Source organism: Salvelinus alpinus, chromosome 4 (genome assembly GCF_045679555.1).
Source record: "Salvelinus alpinus chromosome 4, SLU_Salpinus.1, whole genome shotgun sequence".
Lineage (NCBI taxonomy): Eukaryota > Metazoa > Chordata > Actinopteri > Salmoniformes > Salmonidae > Salvelinus > Salvelinus alpinus.
The window spans coordinates 57307840-57325792 of record NC_092089.1 but is presented as its reverse complement, the minus strand read 5'-3'; the positions used below and the strand labels follow the sequence as shown (position 1 = coordinate 57325792).

At 43.8% G+C, this 17953-nt stretch overlaps 1 protein-coding gene across 1 annotated transcript in view; it reads left to right on the top strand.

Annotated features, from left to right (window-relative positions):
- The window catches only part of LOC139574025 (receptor-type tyrosine-protein phosphatase U-like), a 198019-nt gene that overhangs the window by 35542 nt on the left and 144524 nt on the right, over positions 1-17953 (top strand). The window contains 1 exon segment of the mRNA XM_071398144.1: positions 8593-8886. Within this exon segment, the coding sequence (XP_071254245.1) occupies positions 8593-8886 (294 nt within the window).

Genomic DNA, 17953 nt, shown 5'->3' with positions numbered 1-17953 from the left:
TAAAAATTTCTGAAATCTGACCCCTGTCATGAAAAGTGCTGTAGATATAGTTCTGTACCACTCAGAGACAAAATTCCAACGTCTATAGAAACTAGAAAGTGTTTTCTATCCAATAATAACAATAATATGCATATTGTACGATCAAGAATTTAGCACGAGGCAGTTTAATTTGGAGACCCAAATATGCTAATGCGGAACAGCACCCCCTATAGTTCCAAGAAGTTAACACGTTTAAATGTTTTACTCACCTCGGCTGCAGTGAAGGAGAGCCCGCAGGTTTTGGTAGGGGGCCGTGTCAGTGGCACTGTATTGTCCTCAAAGCGGGCAAAAAAGTTTTTTAGCCTGTCTGGGAGCAAGACATCCTGGTCCGCGACGGGGCTGGTTTTCTTTTTGTAATCCGTGATTGACTGTAGACCCTGCCACATACCTCTTGTGTCTGAGCTGTTGAATTGCGACTCGATTTTGTCTCTGTACTGGGACTTAGCCTGTTTGATTGCCTTGCGGAGAGAATAGCTACACTGTTTGTATTCGGTCATGCTTCCGGTCACCTTGCCCTGGTTAACTTGTTATGGCTGCAGAGGGCGTATTGAAAAACTGGAAAATATGTGCCCATTTTCAAATGGCTTCTTACTCAATTTTTGCTCGTACAATATGCATATTATTATTAGTATTGGATAGAAAACACTGTCTAGTTTCTAAAACAGGTTTAATTATTTCTCTAAGTGAAACATAACTCTTTTTACAGCCCATTTTCTATCCAAAAGTGAAATTTCCAAGAAGCTATGTCTCTCTTCAAGATACTCTCTATAAAAGGCCTTGGCACTTAGGACTGTAGAAACACGTCACACGCCTTCCCCTGTGTGTCATGCGGAAGTGAGAGAAGAAATGACTTGATTATCTCTGTCAGGGACTGAAAACAACATCTTGGAGTCAGAAGTGCGCACTTAATTTTTTTTTCTGGGCGCGAAGTAGGAACTGGACTGCGCTCCTGGAAAACCCTCGTTATAGGTGAATATGACCTCCGGCTTCGATTTTATTTGATACATGTCACAATATCATCCTAAAGTATGTTTTTTCAATATACTTTAATTATATTATTGAAATTTATTCTGGACTTTAGACGTGATGCGACGCAAGAATTTTGTCAAGACGGAGAGGTTAGCACGGCATGGCCAGTGTGCATGCTAATTCAAGAGGGACATCGTTCGTTCTGGGTCCAAATGAAGACGGTTCTGAACAAAGGACCCTTTGGAGAACATTCTGATGGAAAATCAACAAAGATAAGGACCCAATTTGGGATGCTTTTTCATATATCTGTCGAACTGTGCTATCGCTAGCGTTTGACTAGAATCAATGCTGCTGTGTGTTAGCTATTGTAGTAAGCTAATATAACGATATATTGTGTTTTCGCTGTAAAACACTTCAGAAATCGGAAATATTGTCTGTATTCACAAGATCTTTCTCTTTCATTAGCTATCCACCATATATTTTTCTGAAATGATTTATGATGAGTAATAAGGTAGTTGACGTTGGTGTCTATTTTCTCTGGCTACTCCCGTGCGATTTCTGACTGTAGCTATGATGGTAGCAGTAATGTAAAACTGATTTATAGCTAAAATATGCAATTTTTTTGAACAAAACATAGATTTATTGTGTAACATGTTATAGGACTGTCATCTGAGGTAGTTTTTTCTAGGTTATTTAGGTTTGTTCTAGGTTAGATAGGTTGGCTTGTGCATGCTACTTGCATCCTACTTGTGCTGTGAAAAATGTCTGTCCTCTTTTTTATTTGGTGGTGAGCTAACATAAATATATGTGGTGTTTTCTCTGTAAAACATTTAAAAAATCGGACATGTTGGCTGGATTGACAAGATGTTTATCTTTCAAATGCTGTATTGGACTTGTTAATGTGTGAAAGTTAAATATTTAAAAAAAATAGATTTTGAATTTCGCGCCCTGCATTTGAGCTGGATGTTGTCATAGGTGTACCGGCGTCGGGCTGCAGCCATAACAGGTTAAAAGCAGTGGTTCGCGCTTTCAGTTTCACGCGAATGCTGCCGTCAATCCACGGTTTCTGGTTTGGGAATGTTTTAATCGTTGCTGTGGGTACGACATCGTCAATGCACTTCCTAATGAACTCGCTCACCAAATCAGCATATTCGTCAATATTGTTGTTGGACGCAATGCGGAACATATTCCAATCCGCGTGATCGAAGCAGTCTTGAAGCGTGGAATCAGATTGGTCGGACCAGCGTTGAACAGACCTGAGCGCGGGAGCTTGTTGTTTTAGTTTCTGTTTGTAGGCTGGAATCAACAAAATGGAGTCGTGGTCAGCTTTTCCGAAAGGGGGGCGGGGGAGGGCCTTATATGCGTTGCGGAAATTAGTATAACAATGATCTAGGGTTTTTCCAGCCCTGGTAGCACAATCGATATGCTGATAGAATTTAGGGAGTTTTGTTTTTAGATTAGCCTTGTTAAAATCCCCAGCTACGATGAATGCAGCCTCAGGGTGTGTGGTTTCCAGTTTACAAAGAGTCAGATAAAGTTCGTTCATGGCCATCGATGTGTCTGCTTGGGGGGGAATATATACGGCTGTGATTATGATTGAAGAGAATTCCCTTGGTAGATAATGCGGTCGACATTTTATTGTGAGGAGTTCTAGATCAGGTGAACAGAATGACTTGAGTTCCTGTGTGTTGTTATGATGATCACACCACGTCTCGTTAATCATAAGGCATACCCCCCCGCCCCTCTTCTTACCAGAAAGATGTTTGTTTCTGTCGGCGCGATGCATGAAGAAACCAGCTGGCTGCACCGACTCCGTTAGCGTCTCTTGAGTTAGCCATGTTTCCGTGAAGCAGAGCACGTTGCAATCCCTGATGTCTCTCTGGAATGCTACCCGTGCTCGGATTTCATCAACCTTATTGTCAAGAGACTGGACATTGGCGAGTAGTATGCTAGGGAGTGGAGCGCGATGTGCCCGTCTCCGAAGCCTGGCCAGGAGACCGCCTCGTTTGCCCCTTTTACGGCGTCGCACAGGGTCGCCGGCTGGGATCAGATCCATTGTATTGGGTGGAAGGCAAAACACTGGATCCGTTTCGGGAAAGTCATATTCCTGGTAGGAACGATGATGAGTTGACGTTAATCGTATATTCAGTAGTTCCTCCCGACTGTATGTAATGAAACCTAAGATTACCTGGGGTACCGATGTAAGAAATAACACATAAAAAAACAAAATACTGCATATTTTCCAAGGAACGCGAAGCGAGGCGGCCATCTCGTTTCGGCGCAGTGCGGCTTGGTTGGGTTGTGCTTCGGAGGACGCATGGCTTTCGACCTTCGTCTCTCCCGAGCCCGTACGGGAGTTGTAGCGATGAGACAAGATAGTAATTACTAGCGATTGGATACCACGAAAATTGGGGAGAAAATGGGATAAAAAAAATTAATAAAAAAAAATAAAATAAAAAACAGCTGCCTCTGATTGGGAACCATACCTGGCCAACATAGAAACATAATCCCCTAGATGACCCACCCTAGTCACACCCCGACCTAACCAACATAGAGAATAAAAGCTCTCTATGGTCAGGGCGTGACACCCGGTCAACAGCCCTGCACCCCCCACAGGAACTTGCCCAAGCCTCCCCCATTTCTCCTTCACCCAAATCAAGATAGCTGATGTTCTGAAAGAGTTGCAAAATCTGGTCTCCTACAAATCAGCTGGGCTAGACAATCTGGGCCCGCTCTATCTAAATTTATCCGCCGCAATTGTTGCAACCCCTATTACTAGCCTGTTCAACCTCTCTTTCGTATCGTCTGAGATCACCAAAGATTGGAAAGCTGCCACGGTCCTCCCCCTCTTCAAAGGGGGAGACACTCTAGACCCAAGCTGTTACAGACCTATATCTATCCTACCCTGCATTTCTAAGGTCTTCGAAAGCTAAGTTAACCTTTCTAGAACCTCAACCCCGGATCCGGGATCACCCCCCACCCCCCACACACTGATTAGCATAGATAGCATAGCTTCAGAAGTAGATAGTAGCATCTAAATATCATTAAATCACAAGTCCAAGACACCAGATGAAAGATACAGATCTTGTGAATAAAGCCACCATTTCAGATTTTTAAAATGTTTTACAGGGAAGACAAAATATGTAAATCTATTAGCTAAACACGTTAGCAAAATACACCACTATTCTAACTCCATCAGTTTCTTACTCCTTCAGGTGCTATCACCAATTCGGCTCAACTAAGATATTGATAGCCAATAACCTATAAAAAAAACCATCAGATGACAGTCTGATAACATATTCATGGTATAGGATAGTTTTTGTTAGAAAAAAGTGCATATTTCAGGTAGAAATCACAGTTTACAATTGCACCGACCATCACAAATCCACTAGAATTACTAGATAGAGCAACGTGTATGACCAATTTACTCATCATAAAACATTTCATAAGAATAGACAAAGCATAGCAATGGAAAGACCCAGATCTTGTGATTCCAGACAATATTTCAGATTTTCTAAGCGTTTTACAGCGAAAACACAATAAATCGATAAGTTAGCATACTACATGTGAAAACGTTACCAGAGCATCGATTCCAGCCAAAGAGCGCTATAACGTAATCACCGCCAAAAGATATTAATTTTTTCACTAACCTTCTCAGAATTCTTCCGATGACACTCCTGTAACATCATTTTACAACATACATATACAGTTTGTTCGAAAAGGTGCATATTTAGCCATACAAAACCGTGGTTACACAATAAAAATACTAGGAAATCAAGCCTCAATATGTCTGACGTCATCTATCAGAGTGATCTAGTTTAATTAAAAGCTAATCATATACTTGACTAAAAAATACAGGGTTGACAGGAATCGAAAGACAAATTAGTTCTTAATGCAACCGCTGATTTACATTTTTAAAATTATCCTTACTTTTCAATACAGGGTTGGCCAAGTGAAGCTACACCAAACAAAATGGCGATGTATGCGTTTAAAATATTTCGACAGAAACACGGTTTATCATATTAAATATTGCTTACTTTGAGCTGATCTTCCATCATATTCTTGGGCAATGTATCCTTTCTATGTTATAAACGTCTTTTGGTCGATAGATGTCCTCTGTCCTTCGAAATGTCCACTAACAACGACCGAGACCGCGAAACGTTCCCAAAGCTAGAAAGTGCACGACAAATAAATTCCTCAGAATCGCACTAAACGGATATAAATTGCTATAAAACGATTAAAATTAACTACATTATGATGTTTTTAACAACTATAACGACTGAAAACATGACCGGAGAAATATAGCTGGTTAGAAAACGATTTGGAACGAGGCAGGTCCGATGGCCTTCACGCTTGAGGCGCACGTTGAGAAAGGGCCGTCTCTGTACATTTTGGTCATTTATAATGGCTGTGAACGTCCCATCGATTTCATTGAAAACGTGATGACGTACAGACACCCAGAGGAAGACGTAGGCAGTGTCGGTTTCTTCATAGCATTCACTGTGGCCTTATAAACAGACCCCAGATCAGAGGTAAAAATTTCTGAAATCTGAACCCTGTCATGAAAAGTGCTGTAAAAATTGTTCTGTACCACTCAGAGACAAAATTTCAACTCCTATAGAAACTATAGACTGTTTTCTATCCAATAATAACAATAATATGCATATTGTACGATCAAGAATTTAGCACGAGGCAGTTTAATTTGGAGACCCAAATATGCTAATGCGGAACAGCACCCCCTATAGTTGCAAGAAGTTAACAAACAGATCATCGACCATTTCGAATCCCACCGTACCTTCTCCGCTATGCAATCTGGTTTCCGAGCTGGTCATGGGTGCACATCAACCACGCTCATGGTCCTAAACGATATCATAACCGCCATTGATAAAAGACAATACTGTGCAGCCGTATTCCTCGACCTGGCCAAGGCTTTCGACTCTGTCAATTACCACATTCTTATCGGCAGACTCAACAGCCTTGGTTTCTCAAATGACTGCCTCGCTTGGTTCACCAACTACTTCTCAGACAGAGTTCAGTGTGTCAAATCGGAGGGCCTGTTGTCCGGACCTCTGGCAGTCTCTATGGGGGTGCCACAGGGTTCAATTCTCGGGCCGACTATTTTCTCTGTATACATCAATGATGTCACTCTTGCTGCTGGTGATACTCTGAACCACCTCTACGCAGACGACATCATTCTGTATACTTCTGGCCCTTCTTTGGACACTGTGTTAACTAACCTCCCCACGAGCTTCAATGCCATACAACTCTCCTTCCGTGGCCTTCAACTGCTCTTAAATGCAAGTAAAACTAAATGCATGGTCTTCAACCGATCACTGCCCGCCCCTGCCCACCCCTGCCCGCCCGTCCAGCATCACTACTATGGACGGTTCTGACTTAGAATATATGGACAACTACAAATACCTAGGTGTCTGGTTAGACTGTAAACTCTCCTTCCAGACTCACATTAAGCATCTCCAATCCAAAATTAAATCTAGAATGGGCTTCCTATTTCGCGAAACAAAGCATCCTTCACTCTTGCTGCCAGACATACCCTCGTAAAACTGACTATCCTGCCGATCCTTGACTTCGGCGTTGTGATTTACAATATAGCCTCCAACACTCTACTCAGCAAATTGGATGCAGTCTATCACAGTGCCATCCATTTTGTCACCAAAGCCCCATATACTACCCACCCCTGTGACCTGTATACTCTCATTGGCTGGCCCTCGCTTCATATTTGTCACCAAACCCACTGGCTCCAGGTCGTCTACAAGTCTTTGCTAGGTAAAGGTATCTCAGCTCACTGGTCACCATAGCAGCACGCGCTCCAGCAGGTATATTTCACTGGTCACCCCCAAAGCCAATTCCTACTTTGGCCACCTTTCCTTACAGTTCTCTGCTGCCAATGACTGGAACAAATTGCAAAAATCACTGAAGCTGGAGACTCATATCTCCCTCACTAACTTTAAGCATCAGCTGTCAGAGCAGCTCACAGAACATTGCACCTGTACATAGCCCATCTGTAAATAGCCCATCCAACTACCTCATCCCCATATTGGGTTGTGGTAATTTCCTGTATTACTAAATGAGGAGAGTTATAAACCACACACAAGTCAGAGTTATACTTAAACTTAATCTTTAATTATATGAGCTTCACCATAGCCCTTTGACTCTCAGATCAATTCAGTGAATTCTGAGAGCGTCCATACAAAAGAATACCAAGATCTTTTAGAGCCAAGATACACCCCTCTCAACTTACATGACGAACCACAGATTTTAGGAACAGTTCACAAAGAAAGACTTTTACTTGAGAGAGGAGTATCCCATAGCCAGATAGCATTAGCTATAAATTATCGTTCAGTTTGGTCTCTAAGACGAGGTTCTAATCTCGTTCCTGGTACTTCATAGTACCAAAACATTACCTCATCCAATGGCATATATCAATTGCCAACTCTAGATAACCCCATCTCAAATACACCCCCTCTTCTCCCCACTCCTGGATAAGCTCACTGAGGGGAGTGACTTCTAGGTCATATACTATCTCAAGATTAATGCAACATCAGAGGGGACATACAATGGTTCCAGACACTGCCATACTCCTCCCCCCAATGGGAAAAGGAGGGAGTGACTGGCGTACAGACATTGTGGAGCCAAGAGATAATTGGTTCCCCCTTAATCATCCCTTCACATGGTTTAACAGATACATTCACATACGAAGACAATGTTCCATTCTGACCTCTTCTTTTCTGATATTCTGCATATTTCCAGAGACATGTAAAAGACAAGCCTGATCTCTCCCCTCTCTGGGCCCCAAGTGACTTTTCCCTAGCAGAGAAGGGAAAAGTGCAACTGCCAACAGTTTAGTCCAAAAGGAGACATTCTAATGACAAGTATCTCAAATAAGCATATTATATAAATAAAACAAATTTATCTATGTTACCCAACTAATTCTGATTCATCCCCAACAATTGTTATTTATTTTTTGCTCCCTTTGCACCCCAGTATCTCTACTTGCACATTCACCTTCTGCACATCTATCACTCCAGTGTTTATTTGCTCAATTATAATTACTTCGCCACTATGGCCTATTTATTGCCTTACCTCCCTAATCTTACTTCATTTGCACACACTGTATATATATATTTTTTATTGTGTTATTGACTGTACGTTTGTTTATTCCATGTGTAACTCTGTTTTGTTGTTTGTGTCGCACTGCTTTGCTTTATCTTGGCCAGGTCGCAGTTGTTAATGAGAACTTGTTCTCAACTGGCCTACCTTGTTAATTAAGTAAAGGTGAAATAAAAAATAATAAACATTTTCTTTTAAACCTGAAGGTTATGGATGTAGTAAAAGGAGGCCTATTTAGAGTAAAAGGATGAAAAAAACTGATAAGCATTTTGTAATAAGACTGATTAGCAATAGTATATAGTACTTTTAAGTACAGTGAAATGCAGTTCAACCACTTCCGACCAACATAGTCCTCAAATGTCACATAATGGATGGAAGAAATACAGCTACAGTGTATAGAAGCAATAATAACATTTAAATAAACTCACAGCCTCCTACCCTGTCTTCTTCCCACAGTTCCCCCCTCCCCTATCGCGCCCCCACAGCTACTGCGAGCGGGTTCCACATATCTGATCATCCAGCTCAACACCAACTCCATCCTGGGAGATGGCCCTATTATCAGGAAGGAGATTGAGTACCGGGCCAGCCAATCACCTTGGTCCGAGGTCCATGGGGTCAACATGGTCACCTACAAGCTGTGGCACCTGGACCCAGACACGGAGTATCACATTAGTGTGTTGCTGACCCGGCCCGGAGAGGGCGGCACCGGACCACCTGGACCACCCCTCGTCAGCAGGACTAAGTGTGCAGGTGAGGGTCTGGGCGGTGTGACAAGGTCTAGATAAGCTTGTACAGTATGTGACATTCTCATAGTTGGCAGTGTTTGGTAACACAGAATATTTTGGTAATACATGTTTGCAAATCCTTGATAAAATCTTACCATACCATATCATACTTTTAAAGCCACATACTTTTTGAAATGATTTGCAATTTTTTATTGTAAGATCATTCTAGTTTTCTTGGTCTTGGTATGTTTCTAGTCTTGATAAATAGAGGGAGAGGTATCACTCTACAAGCTATTTGCTTCCTCTGTGGATTTTACCTCCGAAACCTCCGAAACTCTCCTCATATTTTTTGGTCATTTTAGGGAGAATATTTCTTCAGACTATTCAAAGTACAGATGCCCAACAGCTAGATGCTCAGACTTTATTTAATCTCAGAGTAAATGCTCATTATATTGTTGAATTTGAAAAGTGGAATAACAGACCATGGACTGTGGCGATAATGTGGCAAAATTGTATTCCAGACTGATACCCCTCTGTGAGATTGAGAGGTTGTCTTTGTAAAAATATAATTTGTGCTGGAAGAAGACAACTAACACACACACACATACACGCACATACACACACACACACACACGCACGGACACTCAACCACAAAATTCATGCCTATTTCCTGTGGGCATTTGTCCCATCTTCTACAGACATCAGTCTTTAATATGCACAGCGATCTCTTCCCACCACAAACCATCTCTCACACCCCCCCCTCCCTGTTCCACCAAACATAGCCTCCATGTCCTCTCTCTGATGACACAATAAGCACACTCCCTTTTCCCAATAGCCGCAGACAGTAAAATAGAGAGCCCAGAGCCAGCGCTCACTCAAAAACACAGAAAAATATATAAATGAGAGGAAGTAGAGATACATAAGGAAAATGTTTTTATATTTTGAAAGAGATAGACAGGGAAAGAGGAGAGGGAATGTTATAGTTGTGAAGTGAGAGAGGATGCACACACTATTCTAATGTAAATGTACACTGCTCAAAAAAATTAAGGGAACACTTAAACAACACAATGTAACTCCAAGTCAATCACACTTCTGTGAAATCAAACTGTCCACTTAGGAAGCAACACTGATTGACAATAAATTTCACATGCTGTTGTGCAAATGGAATAGACAAAAGGTGGAAATTATAGGCGATTAGCTAGACCACCCCAATAAAGGAGTGGTTCTGCAGGTGGTGACGACAGACCACTTCTCAGTTCCTATGCTTCCTGTCTGATGTTTTGGTCACTTTTGAATGCTGGCGGTGCTTTCACTCTAGTGGTAGCATGAGATGGAGTCTACAACCCACACAAGTGGCTCAGGTAGTGCAGCTCATCCAGCACACCTCTTGCCCTGTAATTTCCCAATCTGTTGTTTTCACAACATAAGGGTTAGGTTGTTGTGTCTACTTGTTTGTTCTGTTAGTGGCCTGATCCGGATTCACACACCTTCACATACTCCTCATCCATCACCAGGTCCACCTTCCATGAGTCTCTAATCACCACCTGGACACCCTTGAGTTCCTTTGACCCCTGTCCCCCAGACCATCTGGTCCAGAACCCACACTGACCCCACACTTCATCATTGCATTATGATCCTCCTCACCTTAGTTGGGCTGCGTAGGTCTAAGTATAAGGAAATATATGGTCTTGTCACAGTGGGGATCTCTGGGAGTGTGCTAGTTACCAGAGTGAACAGATGGGAGGCTTGGACCCTCTGGGTGTTATTCTGACTAAAGTGAATTTCTTCTCCAAAAAAGAGTGTTGCCATGGACTGGGTATGTTCTGCTGTTCCGTGTGAACAACTCCTCTCTACCTGGCTTGCTCTGACCTATATAGTGGAGCCCGGACCTCCTGTGAGTGGTGTAAAACTAATGGCCGTGAATATGGACATGGTCTCCGCCCGCCTCTTTTTTTATTTATTTTTATTTAACCTTTATTTAACCAGGTAGGCAAATTGAGAACACGTTCTCATTTACAATTGCGACCTGGCCAAGATAAAGCAAAGCAGTTCGACACATACAACAACACATAGTTACACATGGAGTAAAACAAACATATAGTCAATGATACAGTGAAAAAAAATAAGTCTATATACAATGTGAGCAAGTGAGGTGAGATAAGGGAGGTGAAGGCAAACAAATATATGTATAAATAAATAAAAATATAAAAAGGCCATGGTGGCGAAGTAAATACAACACAGCAAGTAAAATAAAAACTAAAAACACTGGAATGGTTGGTTTGCAGTGGAAGAAAGCGCAAAGTAGAGACAGAAATAATGGGGTGCAAAGGAGCAAAATAAATAAATACAGTAGGTAAAGAGGTAGTTGTTTGGGCTAAATTATAGATGGGCTATGTACAGGTGCAGTAATCTATGAGCTGCTCTGACAGCTGGTGCTTAAAGCTAGTGAGGGAGATAAGTGTTTCCAGTTTCAGAGATTTTTGTAGTTCGTTCCAGTCATTGGCAGCAGAGAACTGGAAGGAGAGGCGGCCAAAGGAAGAATTGGTTTTGGGGGTGACCAGAGAGATAAACCTGCTGGAGCGCGTGCTACAGGTAGGTGTTGCTATGGTGACCAGCGAGCTGAGATAAGGGGGGACTTTACCTAGCAGGGTCTTGTAGATGACCTGGAACCAGTGGGTTTGGCGACGAGTATGAAGCGAGGGCCAGCCAACGAGAGTGTACAGGTCGCAGTGGTGGGTAGTATATGGGGCTTTGGTGACAAAACGGATGGCACTGTGATAGACTGCATCCAATTTATTGAGTAGGGTTTTGGAGGCTATTTTGTAAATGACATCACTGAAGTCGAGGATTGGTAGGATGGTCAGTTTTACAAGGGTATGTTTGGCAGCATGAGTGAAGGATGCTTTGTTGCGGAATAGGAAGCCAATTCTAGATTTAACTTTGGATTGGAGATGTTTGATGTGAGTCTGGAAGGAGAGTTTACAGTCTAACCAGACACCTAGGTATTTGTAGTTGTCCACATATTCTAAGTCAGAGCCGTCCAGAGTAGTGATGTTGGACAGGCGGGCAGGTGCAGGCAGCGATCGGTTGAAGAGCATGCATTTAGTTTTACTTGTATTTAAGAGCAATTGGAGGCCACGGAAGGAGAGTTGTATGGCATTGAAGCTCGCCTGGAGGGTTGTTAACACAGTGTCAAAAGAAGGGCCAGAAGTATACAGAATAGTGTCGTCTGCGTAGAGGTGGATCAGAGAATCACCAGCAGCAAGAGCGACATCATTGATGTATACAGAGAAGAGAGTCGGTCCAAGAATTGAACCCTGTGGCACCCCCATGGAGACTGCCAGAGGCCCGGACAACAGACCCTCCGATTTGACACACTGAACTCGATCAGAGAAGTAGTTGGTGAACCAGGCGAGGCAATCATTAGAGAAACCAAGGCTGTCGAGTCTGCCGATGAGGATGTGGTGATTGACAGAGTCAAAAGCCTTGGCCAGGTCAATGAATACGGCTGCACAGTATTGTTTCCTATCGATGGCGGTTAAGATATCGTTTATGACCTTGAGCGTGGCTGAGGTGCACCCATGACCAGCTCTGAAACCAGATTGCATAGCGGAGAAGGTATGGTGGGAATCTGTTTGTTGACTTGGCTTTCGAAGACCTTAGAAAGGCAGGGTAGGATAGATATAGGTCTGTAGCTGTTAGGGTCAAGAGTGTCCCCCCCTTTGAAGAGGGGGATAACCGCAGCTGCTTTCCAATCTTTGGGAATCTCAGACGACACGAAAGAGAGGTTGAAAAGGCTAGTAATAGGGGTGGCAACAATTTCAGCAGATAGTTTTAGAAAGAAAGGGTCCAGATTATCTAGCCCGGCTGATTTGTAAGGGTCCAGATTTTGCAGCTCTTTTAGAACATCAGCTGACTGTATTTGGGAGAAAGAGAAATGGGGAAGGCTTGGGCGAGTAGCAGAGGGGAGGGCAGTGCTGTTGTCCGGGGTAGGGGTAGCCAGGTGGAAAGCATGGCCAGCCGTAGAAAAATGCTTATTGAAATTCTCAATTATAGTGGATTTGTCGGTGGTGACAGTGTTTCCTATCTTCAGTGCAGTTGGAAGCTGGGAGGAGGTGTTCTTATTCTCCATGGACTTTACAGTGTCCCAGAACTTTTTTGAATTTGTGTTGCAGGAAGCAAATTTCTGCTTGAAAAAGCTAGCCTTGGCTTTTCTAACTGCCTGTGTATACTGGTTTCTAGCTTCCCTGAAAAGTTGCATATCACGGGGGCTGTTTGATGCTAATGCAGAACGCCATAGGATGTTTTTCTGTTGGTTAAGGGCAGTCAGGTCAGGAGAGAACCAAGGGCTATATCTGTTCCTGGTTCTAAATTTCTTGAATGGGGCATGCTTATTCAAGATGGTGAGGAAGGCATTTTTAAAAAATGTCCAAGCATCCTCTACTGACGGGATGAGATCAATATCCTTCCAGGATACCTCGGCCAGGTCGATTAGAAAGGCCTGCTCGCTGAAGTGTTTCAGGGAGCGTTTGACAGTGATGAGTGGAGGTCGTTTGACCGCTGACCCATTACGGATGCAGGCAATGAGGCAGTGATCGCTGAGATCTTGGTTGAAAACAGCAGAGGTGTATTTGGAGGGCAAGTTTGTTAGGATGATATCTATGAGGGTACCCGTGTTTACGGAATTGGGGTGGTACCTGGTAGGTTCATTGATAATTTGTGTGAGATTGAGGGCATCAAGCTTAGATTGTAGGGTGGCTGGGGTGTTAAGCATGTTAAAATTTAGGTCGCCTAGCAGCACGAGCTCTGAAGATAGATGGGGGGCAATCAGTTCACATATAGTGTCCAGAGCACAGCTGGGGGCATAGGGTGGTCTATAGCAGGCGGCAACGGTGAGAGACTTGTTTTTAGAGAGGTGGATTTTTAAAAGTAGAAGTTCAAATTGTTTGGGAACAGACCTGGATAGTAAAACAGAACTCTGCAGGCAATCTTTGCAATAGATTGCAACACCGCCCCTTTGGCCGTTCTATCTTGTCTGAAAATCTTGTAGTTGGGGATGAAAATGTCAGAATTTTTGGTGGTCTTTCTAAGCCAGGATTCAGACACGGCTAAAACATCCGGGTTGGCAGAGTGTGCTAAAGCAGTGAACAAAACAAACTTAGGGAGGAGGCTTCTAATGTTAACATGCATGAAGCCAAGGCTATTACGGTTACAGAAGTCATCAAAAGAGAGCGCCTGGGGAATAGGAGTGGAGCTAGGTACTGCAGGGCCTGGATTCACCTCTACATCACCAGAGGAACAGAGGAGGAGTAGGATAAGGGTACGGCTAAAAGCTATGAGAATTGGTCGTCTAGAACTTCTAGAGCAGAGAGTAAAAGGAAGTTTCTGGGGGCGATAAAATAGCTTAAAGGAATAATGTACAGACAAAGGTATGGTAGGATGTGAATACAGTGGAGGTAAACCTAGGTATTGAGTGATGATGAGAGAGATATTGTCTCTAGAAACATCATTGAAACCAGGTGATGTCATCGCATATGTGGGTGGTGGAACTGTGAGGTTGGATATGGTATAGTAAGCAGGGCTAGAGGCTCTACAGTGAAATAAGCCAATAAACACTAACCAGAACAGCAATGGACAAGGCATATTTACATTAAGGAGAGGCATGCTTAATCGAGTGATCAATAAGGGTCCAGTGAGTAGAGGTTGGTTGGGGTCACGGCGATCCAGACAGCTGGCCGGGTAGATGGCTATCGGTAGCAAGATAGCATAGTATGGAAGTCTATTTGTAGATACCTCGTGCGTTTCCGTCGGTAGGTTAGTGGGGTTCCGTGTGGTAGAGGGGATCAATCCAAATTGGCAAAATAGATATAGTGACCCAAGAAAAAAATAAAAGAAAAAAATAATAATAATAATTGTCCGATATACTTATTCAGATAGCAGCCGATAAGACAGCTAACGGTTAGCGGGCCCCAGATGAGCGTTCAGGTAACGTCGGGACGGAGGTGCCAGTTGGATAACTCCCTCGGGCAGATAACGTCGGCAGTCAGTCGTGAAGGCCCGGTGGGGCTCCGTATCTGCAGCAACAACAAAACAAAAAAAACGGGTCCGGATAGGTGACTGTAGCCCAGGAATGGCTGATGGAACTCCTCAGCTGGCTAGCTCCGGAATGATTTGAGTTTGCTCCGGGATCGACGTAAGCCAATAGTCACACGGTATGCAGCTAGCTAGCTGCAAATGTCCAGAGCCTGCGGCTGAAATCCGGGGAAACTGAGAGAAAAAAAGTCCCGGAATGCTCCGGTCCGAGTCGCGTTGCACAAAAGTGCCGGTAGATTATCGAGCTAAAGGAATAGCTGATGACCACAAAACGTGGGCAGCTGAAACACCAACGCTAGCCAGCAGACCGGCTAATTTCTGGGCAGCTACAGATTAGCTTCTGGCTAGCTATCGGATAGCTTCTGGTTAGCTTTCTGGCTAGCTTCTGAATTAGCCCCTGGCTAGCTTCCACGGTGGATTTTCAGATTTGAGGTAAATAATACTTTTTTGTAATTGGTGAAGCGGGTTGCAGGAAAGCTTTTGCAGGAAAGCTTTTGTAGTTGAGTTCTTGGATAATAAAATATATAAAAGATATGCGAAGAAAGGTGTAAATATATATATATACAGGACACGACAATACGAAACAGAAATGACGTCTGAACTGCTAAGCCATCTTGGAAATGAGTCTGATGGCCAGCCAGGTGTGCTTGATGAGCCATCACTGTGATTATCAGCAGGGCTGCATTATCGTAGCTCTAAGCCCCTCAAGTAAATCACAGAGGAGACAAGTTATTTCCAAACCACGTTAATAGGCTTCATCCTGCTTCTGGGTCACTGAGCCTTCTGGAGAGCCCCCTGCCACCAAACCTCTATGCCGAGCGAGGGGCTTCATGCCGGTGCCCGACCAAAATTAGGAACATTACAGAGAGTGCTAATGCCTTTCACAGCTCGTCTTCCTCGCCCATCATGTCAGGCCTCTCTGTCAGTGACTGCATCTTGCTTCACTCCTCCTTCATCTACCATCTCCCCTGTGGTTAAGTCTCCACAGACTCCCTCCACAGCTTAGCACCAACCCAGGCCAAGGACAACCCTGTCCACAGTTAATCCCATGGATCAGTATTACTGGGGGTAATAAACCAGAAGCTCTCCCCTTCCTTTCCTCTCACTTCTATACCGTGAGGAATAAGCATGTCGCTCTGGGCAATGTTTGGAATACTGCAACCCCTCTCCGAAGGCTGCCAGGGAGAGTGCGTTGCACACAGTCGAGCGTGGTATGCAGGCAAATAGACTGGGCAAGGGGAAGGGTGGTGACACAAAAGTCAAATTTGATGAAAATCCACAATGGGCACACTGTGGCCTCTTCTGTGTTTTTTTTCATCAGTTTGTCAGTTTAAAGCCCCTCTTTATTTAGCTTTGAGACTGTGCAGACTATCAATTACACCATATAGACAATCCTCAATCAAATTGAACAATTGTTCAAACATTTTCCTGCCGCGTCTAATGTACCACAACTTGATTACCCAGCCCACATATTTTTCTGCTATCACAAACTGATGTTCAGAACAATGCAGTGGTCATGCTTCCTTCTAGACCGAAATGCTAAAAAAAAATATTGGAAAGTAAACAGGTGACTGTGGAGAGGCTTAAGTATAGATTGCCAGTGTCATGAAATGTTGCTTCTGTGAGAAAGATAATGAATAGGAAGGGATAAATGGATACACTTCAGGGAGAGATATAATGAATAGAAAGGGATAAAGAGATAAGTATCCGCAAGGAAGAGATGACCTTTTGAGTGGTGAGTTAGTGTGTGTGCATGTGCCTGTTTGTGCTCGTATGTGTCTTGCATATTTAGAGAGAACACCTTTCAAATCCATCTCCTTTGATTACTGCCTTTGTTCCATTAAGCTTCCATCGCTTATCGATGCATTAGCTCCATTGTTTTAGTTCTCAGCACAAATAGCTGCAGTAAGAGAAGAATCCCTTTGAGTGTGATAGTCAGTGCAGGAATGAAGACGTTGGCTGGTATAACCTTACTCTTCTCACTGCTGGGCCCTCCGCTCCATATCTCCTCTATCACTCTCACTCTCCTCCGCCTTTAGTTACAAATCCCTATTAAAAGAACAAAGCAGGGCCTCCCGGGTGGCGCAGTGGTCTAGGGCACTGCATCGCACTGCTAGCTGCGCCACCAGAGTCTCTGGGTTCGCGCCCAGGCTCTGTCGCAGCCGGCCGCGACCGGGAGGTCCGTGGGGCGACGCACAATTGGCCTAGCGTCGTCCGGGTTAGGGAGGGTTTCGCCGGTAGGGATATCCTTGTCTCATCGTGCTCCAGCGACTCCTGTGGCGGGCCGGGCACAGTGCACGCTAACCAAGGGGGCCAGGTGCACGGTGTTTCCTCCGACACATTGGTGCGGCTGGCTTCCGGGTTGGAGGCGCGCTGTGTTAAGAAGCAGTGCGGCTTGGTTGGGTTGTACTTCGGAGGACGCGTGGCTTTCGACCTTCGTCTCTCCCGAGCCCGTACGGGAGTTGTAGCGATGAGACAAGATAGTAATTACTAGCGATTGGATACCATGAAAATTGGGGAGAAAAGGGGCTAAAATTTAAGAAAAAATAATAATAATACAATTTTTTTAAAAGAACAAAGCAATACAATACATTATGTGGATTACTGTTTGACAAAAAGCCCTCAATAATGGGCTGTGACAAATGCCTCCATTGGTAGTGTGTTGCCTGAGATTGTCCTTGGCTCACCCCTGTAGCCTGTATCTCTTACTGCAACACTGACTGGCTGGTGCTTGAAGGCACAGAGGCTTCTCAGTACCTCTGTATCCCTCTATCTGTCTCTGCCGAGGGAGGAATAGAAAGACAAGGCTTTAGTTCTCTCTGCTTGAGTCAAAAGAAACAGTGTTGGCCCCAAACCCAGCAGTGACCAGAAGTAACTGGGTGACTACTAAAAACATGCAGCCTTTCCAAAATGACCCAGCAATAAAGATAACTGGCGGATTTCGTAATTTACACTGTTTAAACAGTTTTTATTTAAGCTTTATTTAACCAGGTTAGTCT